Source organism: Drosophila subpulchrella, chromosome 2R (genome assembly GCF_014743375.2).
Source record: "Drosophila subpulchrella strain 33 F10 #4 breed RU33 chromosome 2R, RU_Dsub_v1.1 Primary Assembly, whole genome shotgun sequence".
NCBI lineage: Eukaryota > Metazoa > Arthropoda > Insecta > Diptera > Drosophilidae > Drosophila > Drosophila subpulchrella.
The window spans coordinates 13,915,600-13,936,910 of record NC_050611.1 but is presented as its reverse complement, the minus strand read 5'-3'; the positions used below and the strand labels follow the sequence as shown (position 1 = coordinate 13,936,910).

Genomic DNA, 21,311 nt, shown 5'->3' with positions numbered 1-21,311 from the left:
ACAATAAGAACCATAAAAGATTAAACCCACCTTTTGGTTTTTAAGTAACGGTAGCTAGAAACAGAGTTCATGATAAATAACTAAGATATCCCGTATATATATTTAAAATTCTGAACATTTTACTATGAAAGTTTACTTTATTTGTTATTGGTTTTCATAATTTTTGTTTGCCCTTTATGTGCTTTACATGTTTGTGATTTTATTTGTATTTAATTCTTTTACGTTTCCTTATATGCGTTTATAAATCGAATTCTCCAATTTCCTCTAATGATATGCGCACCAAACAAATTTTCAACTGAGCGCAATTAACAGGAAACGAAAAATGCTCTCAAAATCAAAATTTTTACTACAAGATTTTTATTTATGTAAATTATAAAGAAGGCAATTCAAGTGTATACCAAGGAATTCTAAACGTTATTCAGCATCAATGCTCGATTAAAAATAATTTATAAAGATGGATTCGCTTCTTTCCTTCTATTCTCGATTTCTTAATGTAACGCTAATATAAGATTTATATTTTATATAATGCATCTTTTTACTTTGTATGGAATAACACTTAATTATACATTCATTTCACATAGTTTGATTTCAGTTGTAATCGTATGAAACAGAAAAATGTCTGTGCAGGCTGATTCAAAAAAATTTTAAAAGAAAATAAGAAAGAAATATATTTAAATGCAATTTTAAATTGTCTGAAGGGGATTTCTAAATAGTAGTTCTTGTCTGCTTTGTTTTGTGTGTGTTTAAGAGTGTGCCGTATGGTTCATTCCTTGCTTTTCTCTGTCGTATAGTATCAAACCACTAAATACTTGTCCATATAAATGATTTCGTTTAAATATTTATTTATATATAGAATTATATATATTTTATGCTATATAATAACTATGCAAGTTTTGCATATATGCATGTTGCGCTTCATTTACCATTCTTCGTTTACTTGGATATTTTCATTTTGTATCGTTAACACTCATATTTTTGGGAATGGGACGAGAGAGTTTAGGAAAAGTACAAAAGTATTCATTCGTGGTTTGTCGAAAGCTTTTCTGATTTAGTTTTCATTTTACTACACAACGTGTATATCGAAATGATACAGAATACAACTAAAAACGACTGCTTCCTCCTATGCATTTGGAACAAAAAATACAAAAACAAATTGAACTTAACTAGGTTGAAGTACATAAAACATTACAAGATACACCACAAGTTCTACCGGAAAATTCAGCTACACTACGATTTGTTGTTTGATTGGAGATTTATTCACTGTCTATGTTGAGGCCCACTCGCTTCTCTTCCTCGAGCATGGCGTCCAACTCGTCCGTGAGATTGGCCAGCATATTGCCAATGTCGTTTAGAACGTTCACCGAAACTTTTGGCGGAACTCCTGTGTTTATGGCTACAGCTGGAACGGTCGACTCCGGCGAACTAATTGGCTCCACCGCAGATCCGCCAGGATTGGACATATCCAGAGTGGGTGAACGCAGATGCAAGGCACTTCCACCGCTGGCCGTGCTGCCCATGCTTTCACTGCGCGCCAGGGTGGCATCGTGCAGCGAACTGGAAGATTTCAGCGAATGGAACGAGTGCGCTATGTTTGCAATGGTGTTCGTGGAGGAGGAGCTGGAGCTCGAGCTGGATGAGTGCAGGTGGGCGGGATGGCCACCGCCAGGAGCGCTGTTGGTGCCCGCTCCGCCGCCCTGCAGCTCCTGGCGGTTGAGCAGCCGCTGCTTGATCGTCCCTGTGTTCTCGTTGGCAAAGGGTATCGTATCAATCGAATCGATGCTGGATGTCGACTTATTGTCGTGATATTTCTCGCAGTGTATCTCCGCCGTTGTCTGCTGAATGGTGGCATAGTTGGCGTAGATGGGCTGCTGACCGCTCCCCGCTCCAGCCTGCTGCTGCTGCCAGTGCTGTGCCGTGTGGCCGTAGAACATGTGCTGCGCCTGTTGCTGCTGCTGGGCTGCCTGCTGATGCGCCTGCGCAACCGATCCCGTAGGCACTCCCTCTCCGCTCAGCGTACGGGAGTTGCGTATGCTGCAGTGGCGTCTGGGTGGCTCTGGAGCTATCTTTTTGCCCGTCAAGGGACTGCCGCTTAAGTAGTTCTGTAAGAAAAGGAAACAATTAGTTAAGGCGTGCGAAAATTATTATTGGATAGCATTTTTGTACCGCGAAATCTAATGAAACCCTAATAGTTTCCTATTACTCTTATCGAAAAAGGCATTTACTCGCATTAATATTCTATTCTGAACTCTTATATTTTTAAGCCCCAATACATACATGAATTGTAGCACAATTTGGACTACCCTAAAATAACGAGTATTCGTTATAGCCAATAAAGATAAATTCGAACTTTATGAATGTTTACAACAAATTGATATCAAGCTAAAATAAAATCGATTACGCAATAGATGTAAAATGGGCTTGGCTTTTAGAAGAATAACCATCAAAGAAACAATAAAATAAATTTACATTGAGAAAATTTGACAAACATTCTGTCAACCGCAGACTAATGATCTAACATGACCCATGGAACCCCCAACTTACCGCTCCTCCCTCCACACCGCTGGCCGCTCCGTACTCCGCCGCCGCCGCCGCATTCATGTAGTGGTGGTGCTCCAGCGGCGGCATCGTGTTCAGCACCGCTCTCTGCAGGATGCCTCGCTGCTGGCGTGGCAACGTGCCACCGCCCTCCTGCTCGTAGAGCAGCTCCCTCGTGGCGTCGTTGGTGGGTGTAATGTCGCCATCGTCGTAGGACCGCCGCCATCCGATGGGCGGCGGATTGCCCAGGAGACGGGCGGCAGCCGCCTGCTGCTGTTGCTGGTGGAGCAGCTGCTGGTGGTGATGCTGCTGCTGCTGGAGCGTTGCAGCCGCAGCCATGGCCGCCGCAGCCGCCGCCGTTGTGGGCGGCCCAAAGTGGCCGTAGTCCGTGGTCGTGTAATGGCTGAAGGTCAGATGGCTGCGCGTGCTGTTGTCGTGGATGTCCTCCAACGATTCCAGGCTCTTGCCGCGCGGCTGGCGCACCTGCAAAAAAAAAGATGAGAGGCTCGTTATAAAGTGGAACTTTTTGAAATTAATGATGTATTTTCTGACTAGTTTACAGGATAATATTCTGAATTCACGACTTTTTCAGAACGCAAATGGAGCTTTCATTAACCAAGTTTCTTTAAAATTACATGAACAAATTGATATATGTAAATTGTTTGTACAGCTCAATAGATTGGTGTGTTTTAAAAAATGCAAATAAAATTTAACATGAACTTAGTAATAACAACAACATAAGTTTGATTAACAAAGTTAAAAAGTTTATAATTTATCGTTGGCATTTAAAGTCTGTTTCTAGAATTATCCATAAACGCGTAAGCTCGCCCGTAACTAGGATGTCAGGAGGTACTTAAAAGATCAAGGCCAACGGGCTGTTGAGCTTTTTAACTTTTAAGGACCGAGTGCCCACCTTAATGAGCACCACATCGTTGCCGGAGCAACACTCGTGATTGCTGCCCGTGCAGTAGTAGGCGTCTCCATTGGGCAGGCTGCTGTTGAGGCAGCTGCTCCCGGCTGGGGCAGTGGCATTCAGCACACTGCTGGTGGCGTAGATTTTCGTGTCGTCCCACGAGACGCGAGTGGTTGGCACATAGGATGGCGTACTGGGTATGGGCACAATGAATTGCCACGGCTTCCGCTGGTACTCCTGATTGGTCACCATTCGGTTTAGGGAAATCATACAAAATAAGAGGAAAACAGAAACGAAATGAAATTAGTGGAAAATTAAAATCAAATCAAAGTTTAAATCAAAATTAAAGTGTTGTTTTTACTTAAAAGCGGGTAATGTAATTTTAAAATATAACAGTTAAATTTAACAAATGTAGGATTAAACGTATCATATTTGGTAATTTTTATTATTTAATACAATATCCATTTACAAAATTACATTTAAAACGTTGAAATAATAGTCTTTTAAATAATAAACTTTATTTTTATCAGAAATTTGTTTCGGAGGTAATCTTTAATATAAGAAATTATTATAAAATACAGAAAACATTTTATGAGCATTTCCTTTATATTTTTTAGTCTTATAAATTTACTTGGACTCTAAAAACAACATTATGATCCCCTAGCGCTTATTATAACAGTCTCCTCTAAGTATTGCAACCATTTCTCACCTGTTGTTGGTAGGCATTGGCGCCTCCTGGGTTCCACTTTCCGCTAATAATGTCCTTCACCCGCTTGATGGCCAGCAGGATCTTCTTCTGGTGGCCCAGCTTGACAATGCCAATGTCCTCGAGATCCTCCCAAGTCACTTGGGTTACGTCGCGCACCGTCTTGTAGTTCTGCTCCAGTAACGGCTGAATGTACTCCTCCAGACGCAACAGCTGCAGCCATTCCTCAATTGATCCCTGGAAATACGAGAGGAGTAACGAATTGAGACGTCATTATCGTTAGGTTTTATGGAAGCCAGCTAATCGCATTTGATACATGTCAGAGTATGGGGAACACAGATCAGTTCAGACTACAAATTGTCCATGAACTAGTTCAGACCCCGCTGATAAAGAAGGGGGAATCGGATGAGTTGGGTTGGATTGGGTGGGTTACAAACTTATATGGCTGGGCCTGGTGTCTCTCGTGATGAGCCTACCCGTCGCTCGTCGTCGTTCCAGCTCTAATCAGTTGTAATTGATAAGATATGACATAAATCGCGTCAAAGCACAGGCATAAAGAAACGAATAAAAGCCAAAACTCGTTGCTGTCGTCATTAAACGGTAGCAGGCTCGCCCGACACTTATAACCAAAAGTCGCTATATACCCATAGATAAATGCGCACACATACGATGCAGTCGAAATTCGTTAGCTTCAATGCGTGTAAAGCCACTTTTTTATACTTTATGCTATATGTACACGATGTGTTAATCAGTTTTTTTCTTTTTTTTTTTTGAGGGAAGCTCTATGGTTGTCTGCTCTTTCGGCAACTAAATTGCTGTTGATTTCAATTTAATTAAACGGCTTGTCTTCTGCGAAATGTGATGCGATTGCTGGTGGAGTCTCCCGATTGAACATTTTTATTGAAAGCTTATGATTGGGAGAATGTCACATGGCAATTGAAAAGTTTCCTAGGCAGAGGCTCATTCATCTCGTGTATATACATTTCTTTTTTATTTTCACGGTGACATTTGACTAATACTTGGCATTTAGGAAGTACACGTATGTTCCTTCCCTTAAACCGATAATCCAATTAAGTTTCATTTTATCAGTGTTACCTAACATATTATACTGGTCTTTAATTTAAAATCAATTAATTTATCGTATAAGTTTACATTTTATAGTTAGAATGAGGGCTATTATTCATTTTAGAAATGCTAATTATAAAATATAGTTAACATAAAAATATATAACCATGTAATATATATGAAAAAATAAAGTAATCCCCACTCTTCTGTAAAGTAAATATAAAAATATTTTGCTGAAGTCTTGAGCTTCGATCCTCACTTGTTATTTTAGGAAAACTCTCTACTGGGGAATGCCACTTCAAAGAGTATTTTAATGTATGCCTCACAACTCCAAAGTGAATGTCACACCAAAACAATAACAGGCCCGCAACTTCATAGGCCCATATGCTAATCGAAATCCTCCATACTCAAATGGTCGAAGATCTCCAGCAGGCACGACACATATATTTTACTAAAACTTTAACAAAATATTTATCTAAATAACAATTTTGTTTTTGGTGCTTTGTGGCTTCGCTCTGAGTTCGCTTCTCCGAAATCCATTAGCAGGTAGCATATGGTATGACACTAAACAGCAGCGGCAGCCATCATTAGAGCAGGCGAAAAAAACAGGTTTTTGAAAAGCAAATCGGTGACCAAAAGACAAAAAACAGCAACAAAATCAACTGTACGTACTATGTACCATAACAAAGTTGAAGCAAATGCGCCAGTCCGAAAACAGAATACCATTTTAGAGTCTACTAACGGGGCCCCGAGAAAAAAAAGTCCGAATATAAGCCAACATCAGCGCCTTATGACCCTCAAGGTCGTTCGTTGATTGCGGGGCTCGAAACGGAGATTGGCGACCGTTTAATAACCTTTTCCTTCCCGCGCTTGCTTTTGAGGTATTTCGCTTTATTTCCTTTTTCGCCGCGATAAAGATGTGTGCGAAAAAGAAAGCGCAGAGTCTGTAGAATGTTGGCTAATGAGCGAGCGAGCTCTGTTTTTCCCAAGTCTCTCGTTATGGGTGATGTAAGGGTACACCGTGAAAAATATGATTATTTTGAAGCGGATATAAAAATATGATTCCCAGAAAAATCTGACTTACTTTAATCAAAGAATTAAGAAGATTGGAACTTTTATACTGATTATATAATCCTGTGGCAATATAATCGCCGCAACTATTTTAAATATTGTTTTTAGTAATATGAAATTTGGTGTGCTGGTGGGAACTAGAAAACAAATAGTTTGTTGAGCTGAATTGATGTATAAATTGTAGTCCTTTAATCCATTATACATTTTTACGGATTTACTTAAAGGTACAATTTCTGAAAATTATTTTTAGTAATTAATAATTACTCTTTCTTGTTTTTAACGAATCAATGAAATATTTTATTTAAATGTATGAACAATGTTCATTGAACATATTCCCCCAGTACCTTAGAATGATCAATTATTTAGGATTTACTTTCAAGGAAAAATTTGTGAAAACTATTTATAGTAATAATTAATTATTCTCTATTGTATCACACGAAATAATGATATAATTTATCGAAATATATAAATATATTCCCCCAGTGCTTAAGAACCCCCCAGCCACACCCCAAAAGACAAAGAGTGGCTCGCCCAAGATCAACAAATAAGAAATATCGAATGGAGCGATAAAGAACGACTACAATACCGGTAACTCGACCACAAAACTTGGCAAACTTGCGAAAAAACCGTCACGGCGCGTTATATAAACAGCAAAATTGAATGCTAAACAACAAAAAGCGCAAAATTCTACACGGCTAGTAAAATATTATCGCGCATTTTTCAGCTGAAATACAAAACCGTCTGTGGAGCTGAGGTCATACCGATTTGAAAAATTGCAGCTAAAAAGCGTGGCAAATCACTCGAAAAAAGATTCGAAGCATACCGATAATGAAATACTAAAATGGAGGTTATTAGATGGAGAAAAAACTAGCAATTAATCGAAATCGAACGGAATGTGGCACAAGTTTGAGTCCGTTGAATGATCGATAAAAGCGATAAATGATATTTTCTGTATTCGCTGAGCTGGCAGGTGGGCTGCACTGCAACCGAGTGGGCGGGGAATGCAGTTATACACCCATATGGATGTGTGTACTTAAAGATACATGGATGTGTGTACTTAAAGATACATAGATGCAGGCTGACGAAGTGAGTCAGTGGAAGCTGCAGTTGAAGTTGAAGATTATGGCCGATGGGTGTTAATCGGCTCTGGAATGCAAAGAGTGTGAATGTGAAACTCATGTCGCCCAATGTGGATATTTGGATGGTATAGCCAAACAATTAATGTTAATTTATGGAGGCATTTTTTTGGAGCATTCCTCAAAGGCACACCATTGACTTCGATTCGTTTCCAAGTGGAGCTTAAATTTCGGAATATTTATGTTGGTCAAGTTTCTAGACTTTGAAGCCATTTTTTCGGTGATATGTTTCACTTCTTATTGGTATGCATTTCCATATGCACATCGTGTTGATTTTATTCGGGGGTTAGTCATTCGACTTGAAAGCGTTGTTTAGGGCTAAACGTGAAATGCATATTGATAAGACCTCAGGCGGTTGCATTTGGTAAGTCACGTACTTTTGGTACGAATTTTAGTGCAGTTAAATGGGGAAGGTAAGTTTGCTGAATAATTTTGCATGATCGAGTTTCAAGGCGGAAGTTCAAGGGGCAATAAGTTAATACAATTTCTAAAATGTTTATTAACCGAAAGTAAATTCTTCTGAAGTTGGATTTAAGTGGCAATACAGTAAAACTTTTAAAATATATTTTTAGGGAAATAAGAATTCTTCTAAAATTAAACTTGTTTTAATCTTTTAGCAAGCCCCGAAACCAATGGAGCAGCGGAAGTAATGCAAATTCAATGCTAATCTTATCAGATCAATATATTCTGGTTTTAAAAAAATTAAAAAATAAAACCTAAGACAAATTAAGCAGCGGAAGTCATGCAAATTTATTGCGAAACTTATTAGATTTTTATTTTTTGGACTCAACAGTTCGTTCACCCTCGATAAATCCATTCGAATCCATTATTTCTAAGCTGAAACTCAATTTTTTGAATGGAATCTCACTGAATGCGCATTGTTGGCCATCATCTAGTCATTCAGCTGGAACCTTGATCTGTCAGATCGATTGGCTAATGATTGGCTTCGATCCGGAGAGCAATTATCCGCAATGGAGCAGGTTGCTGTTGCTATTTCAAGTTCACCTTAATGTCACCACAGATATGTATCCACACGATTGGACTTTTAATTTTTATATTTATTCACTCCGCTTGGCGTGTTTTTTAATGAATTGTTGATGGGAATTAATGTGCGCATATTAAACAAAAATTCTTTCATTAACAATAAATACAAAAAAAATTCGCTGACGGCACTGTTTTAAGTTCCCTTTTTCTCTTTTGCATGTGGGAAACAAGTTTATTTCTTTTGCGCTCTCTCTTTTTTTTTTGTTTTTTGCAAATGCTTATTTAATGAAATATAAAAGATAAGCCGGTAACTAAACAAGCAAACAGGGGAGAAGGCGAAAAGAGAGAAAAGGGTGTTGCCGGCCACAATTAATGCCAATATGGCAATTTGCCAAGCTCGCCGTTGTGTGTGTGAGCCTCTATCTGTGTTAACAATGACTAAATAAGCTGCTCTACGTGATTGCAGGCCAACAATGTTCACAGTAGTCGATCGCTAGTCTACCACTACTTTTTAATCTTTATTGTATTCAAACTTTATCGTTAATGAGCCATTTCCTTTTTAAATCGATTGAAGCTATAATTTTTGTTCAATTTATACTCTCTATGGAGGTTTTTACCTAAAATTGTTTAAGTGAACTTCAAGATTTTATCAAAAAAGGCACCAAAACTTTGTATTTCAGAAATATTATTTAGTTAATACCTAAGCTAACTTTATAATAGGACTTTTTAAATCGTTAATCCTCCTCTCAACAAACTTAATTAGTGCAATATCATTAAACCACCTGTTGAACTCTTATTTCTTCTATTAAAAAAATTCTTTTCAAGTTTTCCGCCTTAAAGTCTCTACTGTACCATAAAGTGCATCACGAGTTGAACAGGTTCTGTACTGATTAGATAGGCAAATATTTGCGGGCGTGCTAGCAAATAGAGATATTTCTCCGGAACTCTAGACTTTTATGGCAGAGAGATAAAGTTCGTTTATAATACCAGAAGATTCTCAAAGTGGTAAACTAAATGTTTTAAATTTACCATATATATGTATAAGTAATACACAATATTTATAATCTTGCTTACCGGCACGAAGTGAGGCAAATTGTCGAGCACCTGCAGCTTGTCGATCCGCTGCTTGATCCGCTCCCGATGATGCGGATTCTTGATGCCAATGGCGGTGAGATCCTCCGGCGTCATGCGCGCAATGGTGGGCAGATCGTAGCCCGCGGCGATGAACAGCTGGGCGTACTCCTCGTGCTTCATCTCCAGCAGCCAGTCGATGATGAGCTCATCGTTCCGCTGCCGATCCACGCTGCCAATGGAGCAGGAGCTCACGGAACTGCAGCGCGGCGAGGAGAGCGGTGCCCGAATCGAGGCTCCCGACGAGGATACACCGGTCAGGTAGGAGGAGGCCCGACCTGAGTCCAAACTGGCGGTGCTGTGGCGAGATCCGGAACCGGCCGAGCCCGAGGAGGAACCCGGAGAATCTCGGCCAGGCGATTGGGTCAGATCGATGCCCTGATCCTCCTGCAAAGCGAGCTGCTGGTGGTAGTAGACGGCCGCCTTGTGGGTCAGCGGTTCGCGCAGAGTGGCACAGAAAACGGGTGGTGGCGGGACCATGGCAACTCCAGATTTTCCAGCTCCTGGTGGGGGTGCTCCCACTACCGCCGCACCTCCTCCTGTTCCTCCTCCGCCAGCTGAGGGGGCTACCGCCGGGCCAGCCACTTCATCCTTGAGACGCAGGGCCACACTCGTCTCCCGGGGCAAATTGAAGCCACCCTCCTCCAGCGAGGGCGACGAAACGATGCTGCTGCCGCTCATGCTGATCCCATCGTCCGCCTGGTGGTTCTGGTTCTGGTGATGGCGCAGCGGTCCGCTCAGCCGGTAGAGCGGTATCAGCGGCTGGTGGTGCGGATGATGGTGGTGCTGCTGGTGGTGGTGTTGCTGCGGCTGCTGATAGTGATGCAAGTCCTGCGGCGCGTCACCTGGTATCGTTGGCGGTTGCACCTTCTTAGGCTGTGCGGTAGATGCATGCGGCTTCAGCGAACGATGCATGATTATTATGGACCTCTACTGGCCGCCGGGGCCGTATCTTCGCCGACTCCTGTTGGGAAAAACACGCACGAAAAAAGATGGGGAAAATCAGTACTGCAGTTGGGCAAATGTGTCCGCCAGATGTGTGTGCCAGAAAACAAGAAATCTGCATAATTGGTCATAGACAGTTTTGATGTTCTACTCTAAAAATAGGGCTCCCAACAGTGTTTACTCGGCGATGCGGCGGCGAGTCAATAAACTGCGCCACGGGTTCTACAATTCTCCTCCAGCTCCATGTTTTTGGGTCCCATACCCATCCCCTCACCCATTTGTCTACTCCACTGCATCGTATTACACTTTTCATTCACAAAAAAATTGACAGCTTAATAGGTGGCGACAGGCGGTTACCCTTTGTTTTCAAGTATATCGGTTTAGATAATGAGATAATATTTATAATATTTATATTTATATACAAAAAACCGAATTTAAACAAATAAAGTATATAAGTTTTGATATTGAGATAATATTTAATTTTATGTAACAAACGGAAATTTATATATTGGAAACTTTTGTATTCAAATCTCTATAAAAACCAAGTTTAAACAAACATTAAATATTATAGATTCTTAAATTTGATATGGTCATACGACTTATTTAAAGAAGTCATTGCAACGTGAGGGAAAAGTTTATACTTATACATTAACATAAAACATCATGGACTTATTTATTTAATCCGGCCTTTTTTATAATTTAACAAGTGTCATTCTGCCATAATCAATCCTTCAGTGCTAATCTGAAACAATTTTTGTCCGTAACGGCTTACTGCCAAGAACCAAAGTAAATTACTGAACTCTTCCAAGTTTGATATACATATTAAGATTGCAAAGCAGCTATTTAAATCTATGGATATCATACAATCGTGTGTTTTAAAGTAAAGTTAGTTTTAAAGTGTCTACCAAAAAATTCTAGTGCTACGGAGCCTATGAAACTTAATGGGTTTTTCATAATCTGACTGGATTTATTTTAAGAAGTCACGGCAACGGGTATACTCTACAGCTTTACATTGAATTTTTATATTAAATCATCTCCATGGAGTTTTAAAATATGGTTAATCAGTTAGTCAAAAATCAAGTCATAAGGGTTTATTGAAAAATTATTTTTCGATTTTTATATAGATTTTGATGAACTGGGAAGTTGAACTGGGGAATATTTTACTTATCTGAATATGCAAACCTTTAAACGAGAAAATGTTCTTGAAAATACCAATTATAATGCGCAGTTAGATCGGCCTGATACGCCCTTGATGACCCCAAAACAAACACCCATCCATAGACGACGAGTTCTAAGCAGCTGGGCCAGAGAAAGAAAGAGAGATTATGTGAGACCCTGTGAAAGGGCGAGGACTTTGGGACTTTGGCTGCGGCACGAGCTGTGTCAAAGTTCGTTGACTGCATTCTGTGGTTCCAAAAGGGGGGCGGTGCTGCTGTCTAGTCGGCAACGTCATAATACACTCGAAAAATGCACGGGCAGACCTCGGACGAGCGAAATCTGGCGAAAAGTCACGAACGAAGCCTTCAACATGTCATTAGCGGCAGGGCGCAGAAATAAAGCCGCCCGATTTACGGGGAAACAATAAAAAAGCCAAAGCTGCAGCTGCAATTTCCTGGCAATATTCCGCTTACAAAGTAAGTGCGCCGGGCACTACAAAAGAAAGAAGTGATTTGGAATTCAAAAGACTGCAAGTGCAATTCCGCGCCAGCCTATCGATAAAATCAGGGGGGGACCACCTGTTCGATTGGAAACTCGCTGGCCCGGCCGGCGAGTGAAAATCCAAAGCGGCAGGTGTCATAATCCGAGTGGTTTTCCCTCCCCAAAAATGTGTGTGTGGGTTGCGGAAAATGGTAAATGCTGCAAGAAAAACGTAGCAAAAACTCTGAAACGCATAACGGTGGCAGTAGTAAATCTCATTTACAAGCTGCCTTTTTAATGAATTTTTATGTATGCGACGTGCCGGGGAAAAAAGGAAAAACTGCAACCGTTGCAAAAACCCCCAAAGAGAGAGAATTCTCTCTCAAAGAGAGAGAGAGAGATAGAGAGAGAGAGAGGGAGAGCGGCAATGGAGTTTCGCGTAGTAGGGTAGTATATCAACTGCAGCAGCGAATGTGGGTTGCGGTTTCTCTGTATTGTGTTGTTTTGCCGCCCACACGAGCTGCACCCACCCACATCTCAACCCGCCACCCCTTGGTCTCCCCCCTCCCCCAACAAATATACCAAAAAACCACCCACCCACCAGATGTTGTTGAACCGTTTCATGCGGCCGGCATTGCAGTTTTTTCCTTTTTTAATTTTTGTCTTTTTTTACCCTGTTTTTGTTATCCCATTTTTATGAGCTACCATTGTTAGGAGCTGTAAGTTTAATTGCAAACATGAAACAGGCAAGCCCCCACACTTCTTTATAAGGGGAGGGAGTTCGGGTAGAGCCATAACCTACAGAGAAAAAGTTGTAAAATACCATTTATATAGTTTGTTAAAAGCAGTTGGGAATTTTAAGCTTCAAACTTTTAAGGCAGTAAAAAAACGGTTCTGTTCCGAAAAAAGTTGGGATGATGATTCAGGAAAGGTTTAAATACTAATATTGAAACTTGTGAAATATTAATATAATTATTTTAACAGTTTAAATCTTCTTAAAAAAAGTAAATCATTAAAAAAAAGAAATTTATTTTGCGAGTTTTCTAACTGCTTTTTTTAACCAATTCTTATATGTTCTATAAAACTTAAACTTTATTTAAAAGAGGAATACACCTTTAACCAAGTTTTTGCTATAAATCTCCATTTTGGTACACAATCTACATTAATTATTCAGTTTCTTTTTTCAGTGCATTGCCTTTGCTGTGGGTGGTGAGTAATCGTAATGAGCATAACACTTGCCCTGTCTTTCATGCCCGGCGAAAGCCAGCTTTGGCTCAAAAGTGTGGATATAAAATCGAAATCAATTTGGAATCTATTGAGGGGTCTCCCCCGGCGAGTGTTCACTGTGTGCAGCATAAAAACTGATTGGAAATGCAATTGGAGGCTTGGGACCTTTTGGGTGTTGGCAAATACATAAATACAAAAGGGAAATAGTCGACGGACGGGGGGATTGGTGGGTGGTGGTTCGGCCAACAGGCTGAAAGATTTATTGATTGTCACACACACACATATACATATATCGGTAGATGTACAATGAAGCGGAGTTGCGGTTTTGAAGTTGGCAGCAAAAACGCTGAGCAACTAAAAATAATTATGGTTACACCAGTGCTCTCAACACATTGAAGCACACAGATACAAAAGGGAGGGCGGAAGGGAAATACTGATAAATCAGATACAAAATGACCGCAATCTTTATACTCTTTTTGGAGACAAGCTAAATTGATGACTGCGTTAAATATGGAAAAAGAATGAAGGAAAGGAAGTCCAAAAAGATTTTTTATTAAGCAAAGTACAAAGGTAATTAAAAATTTAATGTTTTCAATGTTCCGAATTTATATTTACGGTATATTTCCTATAATTCCTAAGTTCAAGTACTATCTAAAAAAAATAATTTTTTACTAAATATTATTGGAGTATTTGGTACATAATAACATCAAAACACTAGAAATGCCCAGTATTACAAAATTGTAGTTAAGAAATCTTAAAAAAGCAAAATTGTAATTGTAAACCCATAGAATTTATTCCAATGGAAGATAGGTATTTGACAGCATGCTCTCAACCCTTCAACCCAAAACCGTCGAAAGAAAAGCGTATTTAATCTTCGCTAGATTCGCTCCATTTGGCGGCTCGTTTTCTTCTCGTTCATAGCGTTTTTGTCGCTGTCGAGAGCCGTTAAAGTTTACTGGCATGAGTAATCAGCCAAATGGAGCGCAATAAAATGGCAAACGGTAACACGGCCAATCTATCACCAGAACGGCCAGCTCAGTCAGCACACCACCACCCACTGACTGACTAACCCACCACGACATTGGACTCACCAGATGCGATATAAGCCACATAGACCCACAGGAGGTTGGCATCAAATGAGGCGCATCTCAATCTCATGTTTATTAACGCTGCCAGTGACTGTGTGTGTGCTGGTGTCATTAAGGCAGATAGATAAAGGAAGGTCCCACATCTGGGAAAAAAGAAACACCCCCACACTACCCGGTCTTCAGTCGGCCAACACTTCATTATTGACAACAAAAGGTTGGCCGACTCTGCTTCTTATTTATCAGCTGCGGGTGCTTTGCATATGACAACTTTTTTTTCGCTCTTTCATCGGCTTTTCCCTTTTCTTTTTTCGACTGCCCCTTATATTCATTGTTTTGCCCGAAATGCAATGGACAAAGTTCGGTCGCACTTTATTCGTGTTCACCACGCCCGGTCTTAAGAAAAAAAGGTTTTGTACTTAGTAGAATATTTTGTCAAACCAAACAAAAAGAAAGAAAGCTACCAACACAGGGAGAAAAGCAATCACCTAAACAGATGATCAGTTAGTTGGGATTTTAGCCATCACCTAGGCTATACAGAGAAAATATTTTAAGTATTGTTACACTATAAAAATATTTAATTAATAGAGATTGAGTAAACCCTTTAACATATATAATCTCTTGGGTATAACTTTAGCATATTTAATGAAAGGTGTGACCTTGCTACCGAAATGTTGGTAAGATTTAGGGCATTTTCGAAAAAATATTTAAAAATGAAACTAATTCATGATTAAGTTGAATTTATATTTCAAAATATATCCAAACTATAATATTATTATATATACATGTAATTTAAGAATATGGTTTTGATTGAGTTTTTTTGCCGTGCAACATCCACAAACGTGGAACGAAAACAACCAAAACCGCACAAAAGATGGTGTCGATGATGCTGCTTGGTTGCTGCCTGCTCCGCGGTCCCCTGCTGCCTGAAAACTTTACCATCTCTTTGCCACAAAGCCTGTCGATAGCTCGAGATGTTGATCTTGCAAAGCGCAGAGACAAGCAGCAACCACAAACTCCGACTCCGAATCTCCGACTCCAACTCCAAACTCCAGCAACAATAAATGGCCAGAGGCAGCCAAAACTTGTTTTGCCTGTAAAAGGGAGTTGTCGCTGTTGTTGTTGCTTGTGCATTGTCTCTGCGTTTTGTTTCAGGTTTCAGGCAAACGCCAAGAACAGGCAAAAACAGCGCCATAACAGCTATATGAAGCAAACTGCAGTAAGGAGCATTGAGGGAGCTGTACTGCTACCCTCTAAATAAACGATATTTGAGGACAGCTCAAGTGGAGTTTAACTAACAAATACTTTCAGGAAGCTTAAGAAACTATTTAAAAACGATATTACCCTCAGAATATAGAACAGTAACCCATACCATTCCTATAAAAAGATAATAAGCTTCTAACTCAAAAATCAATAGAATTATTAAGTGCCTACGAAGAAGGAAATTAAGTATTACTTTTTCCAATTATTGCCAATTTAACTTCAAAGACAGTGCAGTGGAGCATGCTTTTTAGCTTGCTTAATTGCTCCAATTAAACGGCACTTTCAATATATCCTTTTACAATTATCGGCCATTTCCAAAGTTCATCTTCGATGAAAATGACCCATGAATAAATGATGGCCTAATGGCGGGCACCCCATACCAAAATCAATAACGCACATCATGTTCAATGGCAATGGATGGCCAAATTAGGCGGACATATTCCATTAGGAGTTGGTAATATATATATCTCCACCCCAATCTGTAAATCACGCTCCGAATTCCACACATAACCCGATATACCTTGTAGTACCCTTTTATGGTCGATGTTTTTGGAGGAGCGGAATAAAGCTCGTAGGAGGAAAATGCAGCGCTGAAGATGTGTCAAAAGTGTGGGCGGGCGGGTGTTTGAGCGGACAGCGCGGACAGACGGACGGATAACTTACGTGCAGTTTAACGGTTAATGCAAACGAAGACGACATTGCGTTGCGCATATGGCATATAGTACAGTACAGGAAAAATAAAGACAGAAAACTAAGACGGACCAAATACGGCGGACAGGCACGTAGAGAAATATACTCGAAGTCGTACCAAAAGCGGCCATCAATTCCTTCTTTTTGTGTATTTTCTTTTTTTTTTTTTTTGGTCAAGAAGAAAGGGGCAAACAAGTTGTAAGGCGAGCAATGAGTGCAGACAAAAGCAGTTACAAGACATGAAGAAGAAAGGCCAGGGGGAGGGAGAAAAGTAGGAGGTACACGGGAAAAATGTGGATACATTTCAAGTTTGATTAGACACTTATAATGTCAGAGAAGACAAGACATGACCCCACATGGAAATGGTCAACGAAATTGTCAGTAGGATGATAAAAGACAATGTTTCACATAAAACCATGTAATAATATGGGTTTGTAAGAAAAGTTTGAGAAGTCCTTCAAAGAAAATTTTTTTTTCTTATGTAACCCTACGTCCGTAAGTAAAATAAAATTTAGCGTGAGAAACTTAAGAATTCGCAAGAAATGTTAAAATTTTTTTTTTTTTTTTTTTTTACTAATATTAACTAAAGGACGTTGATCAATCAACTTAATGTAATGGCTATAAAACGCATGGAAATAACAAAGATTAAATAGCGTGAAACATAACAGAAATGGGAAAAATTTAACAATTTTATAACAAAGAGGTGCCACCGCAATATAAAGCAAGATGGTATTAAGTTCACCTTCTAGAACGAATACAATGGCTTATCCAGTTACTAGAATATCTTAAGGATCCTTACATTTGATTCTTGATAAAACTATCTTAAAGTGTTCATTATTATATCAGGGTGTTGAGATATTTTAAAACATAGTTTAAATAAAATGTTAACCATCCTCTTTTTTTCAATTAGTCTTTCCAGAATTCTCTTTTTTCGGTGTAGCCCCATGAATAATGGAGGGCTGTGCTCCGCGTTTTACAGCTACATTGAACTTTTTGAGACGTTTTTTAAGCCACTTGCCTCTTGCCCCGCCCACCGCCTACCATTTTTCGCCGAAATATTGTATGCGGCTTACTACTACGCACACACACACCACGAAGCCTAGTCACACACACTGGCATACATGCGTAGGATTTTGCAGAACAACTGTGCAAAAAATATGTAAATTACCATGGTAAAACGATGATTTTCCTCCAGATTTCTATGAAAACCCTATGATGACACTTGAAATTCACATTAACTGGGGATTTCACCAAGATGGCAATTGATTTTTCATACAAAAAATGCTGTGCAAAAATTTCTTTTTACGTTAACACCGACACACTCACACACACGCACACACACACATACGCGAGCTAGCGTATACCGAGCAGAAAAGTAGCCTGTATGTTGAGAATTGGAGAATCGGAGACTTCGAGCGAGAGGAGCCCGAAAATCAAGAGAAGCGCCGACGACCGCAAGCCAAAGCGTATTGAAACGCGGCTCCAGCATTCGAGCGTTAAAGCCAGGTCCGTAAAATCCAATTGGAGTCCGGAGTCCTCGAAGTTGCAAAAGAGAGAGACAGAGAGAGAGGGAGAGCCAGGCGAGAGCGAGTGCGCAACTTGTACTTGTTTTCCCCTCTCTCAAAGGAGAGAAAACCATTTTTCTTGGCGGCCAATTTGTTGCAATTGAAACAATAACAATTCCACTGGGCAATTTGTTTCGGGCCTGGCAAATTAGTTAGTTAATAAATGAATGAAAGAGGGCTGGGGGACAGAAGCCGAAGAAAGAGAAATGGGAAAACAAAGCGTAGCTTCAATAAGCAGGCACAGGCCTTATTCCCTAAAGTGGTTGCCATTGGCAACGATGGAAATGCACTCGGCACAGTGGAACATTTCAAGGGATCCTTTAGGAAGAAAACCAACTGACAAGTGCGAAGAAATTTGCACTGGTCTTGTAAAAAGGAGTTTCTATCTCTGAAGTCCCCAAAGTTTATCAGAAATATAGAATTATTTAAGTTTAAAATACTTAATAAAACATTAGATCACTGTTATTTTGGAAATCATAAAGAAGTCCTAATCAAAGATCATCAAAGATTTACATTAGTTTAAATATTTTAAGGCACTCTTTACATAGGGGAATATTATCTACTTTTCTAAATAACAACAGGAAATGTAAACAGACTTGATATGTACATGAACTTTTTTTTTTTTTTTGGAGCATAGCATTCTATAAAGTAAAAATTACTCCATATTGATTACGTCTACTGCTCCAAAATACTTTTTTTAACTCCGAAAAAATTCCATTTCAAAATGTCATACTGAGATGTAAGAGAAAAAATAAGTGTATTGGAAATCCCTTTAGCTGACTTATGTCTTAAGAATTCTTCCCCATTTTATAACCTATCTGCAGTAACTATACATATTTGCTTACAGAAAAACAACTTTGCTTCAGGATAATATTTCTGTATATACTAATGAAGATAAAAGCTATTTTAAGATCGTTCAACTTGTACTTATACTTCAAAGTCTGAGGTCCAGTGTGAATGAGTAAGCCTACTGATTGATAATCCCTTATCTGTCCCACTGTGCGTTGAATGCCACAGAAAAGACAAACAAACCGAGCCACACACACATGCACATAAACCAAGCACAACCACTTTTCATGCCGCACAAGCCAATAAGAGAGTGAGAGAGAGAGAGAGCTCCAGCGGTAACTTTATTTGAGGAGCGCGCAGCTGCCAGGCCGCTCTCTATCCCTCTCTCTAATCTCTTGGTGGAGCTATTACCGCCCAACTCTCCCCCCTCCCCCGCCATTATTCTAACACCTCATTGGAGACAACGACATCAAGTCATTTGATTCCCACACAAATCTCTGCATATTGAGCGCGGTCTCTCTCTCCTTCTCTCTCACTCGTTTCATTATGGCAAGTGAGTTATGGTTTTTGTGAGTGTGTGTGTGCAGTGCTGCGCTTTCTATTGATTTATATGAGTTTTATGGCGCAATCTGAGCCATAACAGCCAAAGAGCAAAAGAAAAAGAAATACCCAGAGCTCTGGATTTTAATTAACAAGAAAAGAAAAATTATGCAAAAAGAGGAATAATAATATGAAAAAACAATAAAATAAAAGGCCATTGTTTTTATTGCACCCCCACTTCTCACGACCAGAGTTGTCACGTGCCGTTAGAAATGCCAGACACGTGTTGGTTTATTAATTACATAAGCCTAAACAGCTGCAGCTGCAGTCGTGAGTGCCCCTTCTCCTCTCACAACCTTTTGTTTCCTTCCTTTTTTTGTGAAAACCCAATTTCCTGCAGATGCGGCATTTATTAAAAGGCGCAGCGAAACAGCTGGCAACCCTCAAAAGTGACAGATGGCGACGCCGACGTCGACGCAGGCAGCGCAGGACGAAGGCGGCATCAAAATAAAAACACAAAAAAGAGTTGCCGCCTAGGCGAAATGTCATAAAAACACTATACTTCTTTTTAAAACCTTAACTAATTAAAAAGCACAAAGTAAGAACTTACTTAATTAGTAAAAATTACTGTTTTCCAGGCTTTGTCTAAGGTTTTGCCTCCCCTTCTCCTTTCTTTCCACAAATCGCATAAATCACTAGCGTAACCAAAAGCTGGCACACAAAATGTAAACAATGTAAAATGCTCGTAATTGTTGCTTTTGTAGCTTAATGAATTTCACGTTTTTTATAGCCTTTTCCACAAAAACAGGAGACAAACAAACGACACAAAACGCACACATACACCGAGAAACTCACTGTTTGTTGTTGTCTTTATTTTATGTCTGCGACGCGCGAGTAAAACATAAAAACCAGATTAATTTCAGGCAGACGAAAATGTTGACGGTTTTTTCTTCGCTGGTTTCTTTTGAGCTGTATTTCTTGCTTAGCTGTTGTTGTCGCGACTGCTCTTTATTGTTTGCTGAGCCGCCATTTTCTTTCGTTGTAATTACTTGAGGTTTTTTTTGTTTCAAACTTTGATATTTTGAGCACCTTTTTTGAAGTATTCATAAGCACTTTAAATTTGTAATATATTAACAATGTATTATTTCGTTTTTTGAAACTAACGACAATATAACGGGTCTCCGCGACAAACGTCCGAACGGCGGAAAAATAAAACAAAAACAAAACCTGGGGATAGAGGTGGAGAAACATCGAGGCATCGATGTTTTTTAAACTATCGATAATGATTCAAAATCCGGTTCTATGAAATATACTTTTTATGCCATAATTACTTATTTAAATTTACCCAAAATATACCAAAGGGTCACACTGAAGTAATCGATTTCAACATGGATAGCTATCGGCGCCCTTTTAAATATACCTGCATAAAGGTATGGTAAACCAAGCAGGTATCAAATCGGTTTAGTAGTTTTTTTAAATTAAAAATGAAACATTTTTGGAGCAAGAGCGGATTACATTTTTATAGAGCTTTTAGGAAGGATCAGTTTAACAATTAAAAAGTATAAGCAAAGTCGTAATTATGTATAATTACATAAGAATAAATTTGCCTTTATCCCTCATATCGTTATTAAGATATGTGTAAAAACTAATATATTTTAACATACACAACTCATTTTCTTTAAATATGTTTAGAGCAAATAGGGGTACGTATCTAATATTGCATACGTTTTTCGCATTTATTTTATATTTAAGCTCATCGGTGAAAGATTCTCTCCACCCCTAGTAAACGGTAAAATACCAACAATTTCCAGCCCCCTAGTATTCTAATACCAAACCACCAAACAGTGTTGGAAAGCCTTAAAACTTGGCACGCCCTGCAACACTTGGCCTTCTAGTATTTTGAGGCTGTCTCTCTTTTTTACTGACACTTACGTTGGCTTACGTTTTGCCGACACTGCGACGCATCTTGCATCTCCCTTTTTCACTGACACTTCTTACGCTGAGGCTATCTCGCTTTTTTACTGACAC

General features: G+C 39.5%; 1 protein-coding gene across 4 annotated transcripts; it reads right to left on the bottom strand.

Moving 5' to 3' along the window:
* Positions 1 to 117: 117 nt before the first annotated feature.
* LOC119549455 (caskin-2) lies at positions 118 to 20,487 on the bottom strand. 4 transcript variants are annotated; one of them, XM_037857552.1, is made up of 6 exons: positions 19,894 to 20,487; positions 9,485 to 10,505; positions 4,158 to 4,391; positions 3,449 to 3,685; positions 2,542 to 3,018; positions 118 to 2,099 (listed from the first exon to the last, which is right to left on the bottom strand). In XM_037857552.1, exons 2-6 carry the CDS (start codon positions 10,454 to 10,456, stop codon positions 1,254 to 1,256), a joined length of 2,766 nt encoding a protein of 921 aa, XP_037713480.1. In that variant the 5' UTR covers positions 10,457 to 10,505; positions 19,894 to 20,487; the 3' UTR covers positions 118 to 1,253. The 4 variants fall into 4 exon arrangements, with proteins under 4 accessions (XP_037713480.1, XP_037713481.1, XP_037713482.1 ...); XM_037857553.1 differs by having other exon boundaries at positions 20,139 to 20,487; XM_037857554.1 differs by lacking the exon at positions 19,894 to 20,487 and adding an exon at positions 17,558 to 17,695.
* Between the last annotated feature and the right edge of the window lie 824 nt (positions 20,488 to 21,311).